The sequence below is a fragment of the Eulemur rufifrons genome, chromosome 6, assembly GCF_041146395.1.
Source record: "Eulemur rufifrons isolate Redbay chromosome 6, OSU_ERuf_1, whole genome shotgun sequence".
NCBI classification, from domain to species: domain Eukaryota; kingdom Metazoa; phylum Chordata; class Mammalia; order Primates; family Lemuridae; genus Eulemur; species Eulemur rufifrons.
The window spans coordinates 56,078,370-56,079,622 of NC_090988.1; the positions used below are offsets into that span (position 1 = coordinate 56,078,370).

The 1,253-nt window shown below is 45.4% G+C and overlaps 1 protein-coding gene across 1 annotated transcript; it reads left to right on the forward strand.

Annotated features, from left to right (window-relative positions):
- Positions 1-939, forward strand: LOC138384087 (olfactory receptor 52J3-like). Its single transcript, XM_069469355.1, has one exon. The coding sequence runs from the start codon at positions 1-3 to the stop codon at positions 937-939; it is 939 nt and encodes a 312-aa protein (XP_069325456.1).
- Positions 940-1,253: the final 314 nt, after the last annotated feature.

Sequence of the window (1,253 nt, forward strand, 5' to 3'; positions counted from 1 at the left end):
ATGATATACCACAATAACAAGAGCATTTTTCATCCAGCCACCTTTTTCCTCACTGGAATCCCTGGTCTGGAAGACATCCACGTCTGGATCTCCCTGCCATTCTGCTCTGTTTACCTGGTGGCTTTACTAGGCAACACCACCATTCTGCTAGTCCTCAAGGCAGAACAGAGCCTCCAGGAGCCCATGTTCTACTTTCTGGCCATTCTGTCAACAATTGATTTGGCCCTTTCTACAACCTCTGTGCCCCGCATGCTGGGGATCTTCTGGTTTGATGCTCATGAGATTAACTTTGCAGCTTGTGTGGCCCAGATGTTTCTGATCCATGCATTCACTGGCATGGAGGCTGAGGTCTTACTGGCTATGGCCTTTGACCGCTATGTGGCCATTTGTGCTCCCCTACACTACACGACCATCTTGACATCCCGGGTGCTGGTGGGCATCACTATATTCATTGTGATTCGTCCAGTCCTGTTTACACTTCCCACAATCTATCTCATTTACCGCTTGCCTTTTTGTCGGGCTCATATAATAGCTCATTCCTACTGTGAGCACATGGGCATTGCAAAATTGTCCTGTGGAAACATCCGCATCAATGCTATCTATGGGCTGTTCGTGGTGGCTCTCTTTCTTCTGAACCTGGTCCTTATTAGCATCTCATATGTTTACATTCTCCGTGCTGTCTTCCGCCTCCCTTCACGGGATGCTCGGCTAAAAGCCCTGAGCACATGTAGCTCCCATGTTGGGGTTATCTGTGTTTTCTACATCCCCTCGGTCTTCTCTTTCCTTACTCATCGATTTGGACACAGCATACCACGCTATATTCATATTCTTATCGCCAATCTCTATTTGGTTATCCCACCTTCTCTCAACCCCATCATTTATGGAGTGAGGACCAAACAGATACGAGAGCGAGTGCTCTATGTGTTTACTAAGAAATAAGATTCTTACCATGTTCTTTTACTAAAGTGTTTGATCTTCTTGGGAAGGCTTACATGTTTTTGCCTTAAGGAATATCTCCTGGTCCTTACCTTATTGATGTATTTGCAAGACAAGTTGATTTTTTCCTGACTTCTGATGAATGGATTTTAAGGCTGGCAGAAACCTCATTGTATCTGAAGTTAAAGGACTAATGCCCTATCCCGCCAGAACTATCCTGTGATACAAAAGTGTGGCCACTGCCTACATGACCTCTTGCAGAGCCTTTGATAGACTACGTCTGGTTCTTTTCTAGGGAAGGAACTTATTATAAGGGG

Bases quoted from the DNA above. Each gene is read 5' to 3' on its own strand.
- LOC138384087 (XM_069469355.1), top strand. From the start codon at position 1: ATGATATACCACAATAACAAGAGCATTTTTCATCCAGCCACCTTTTTC.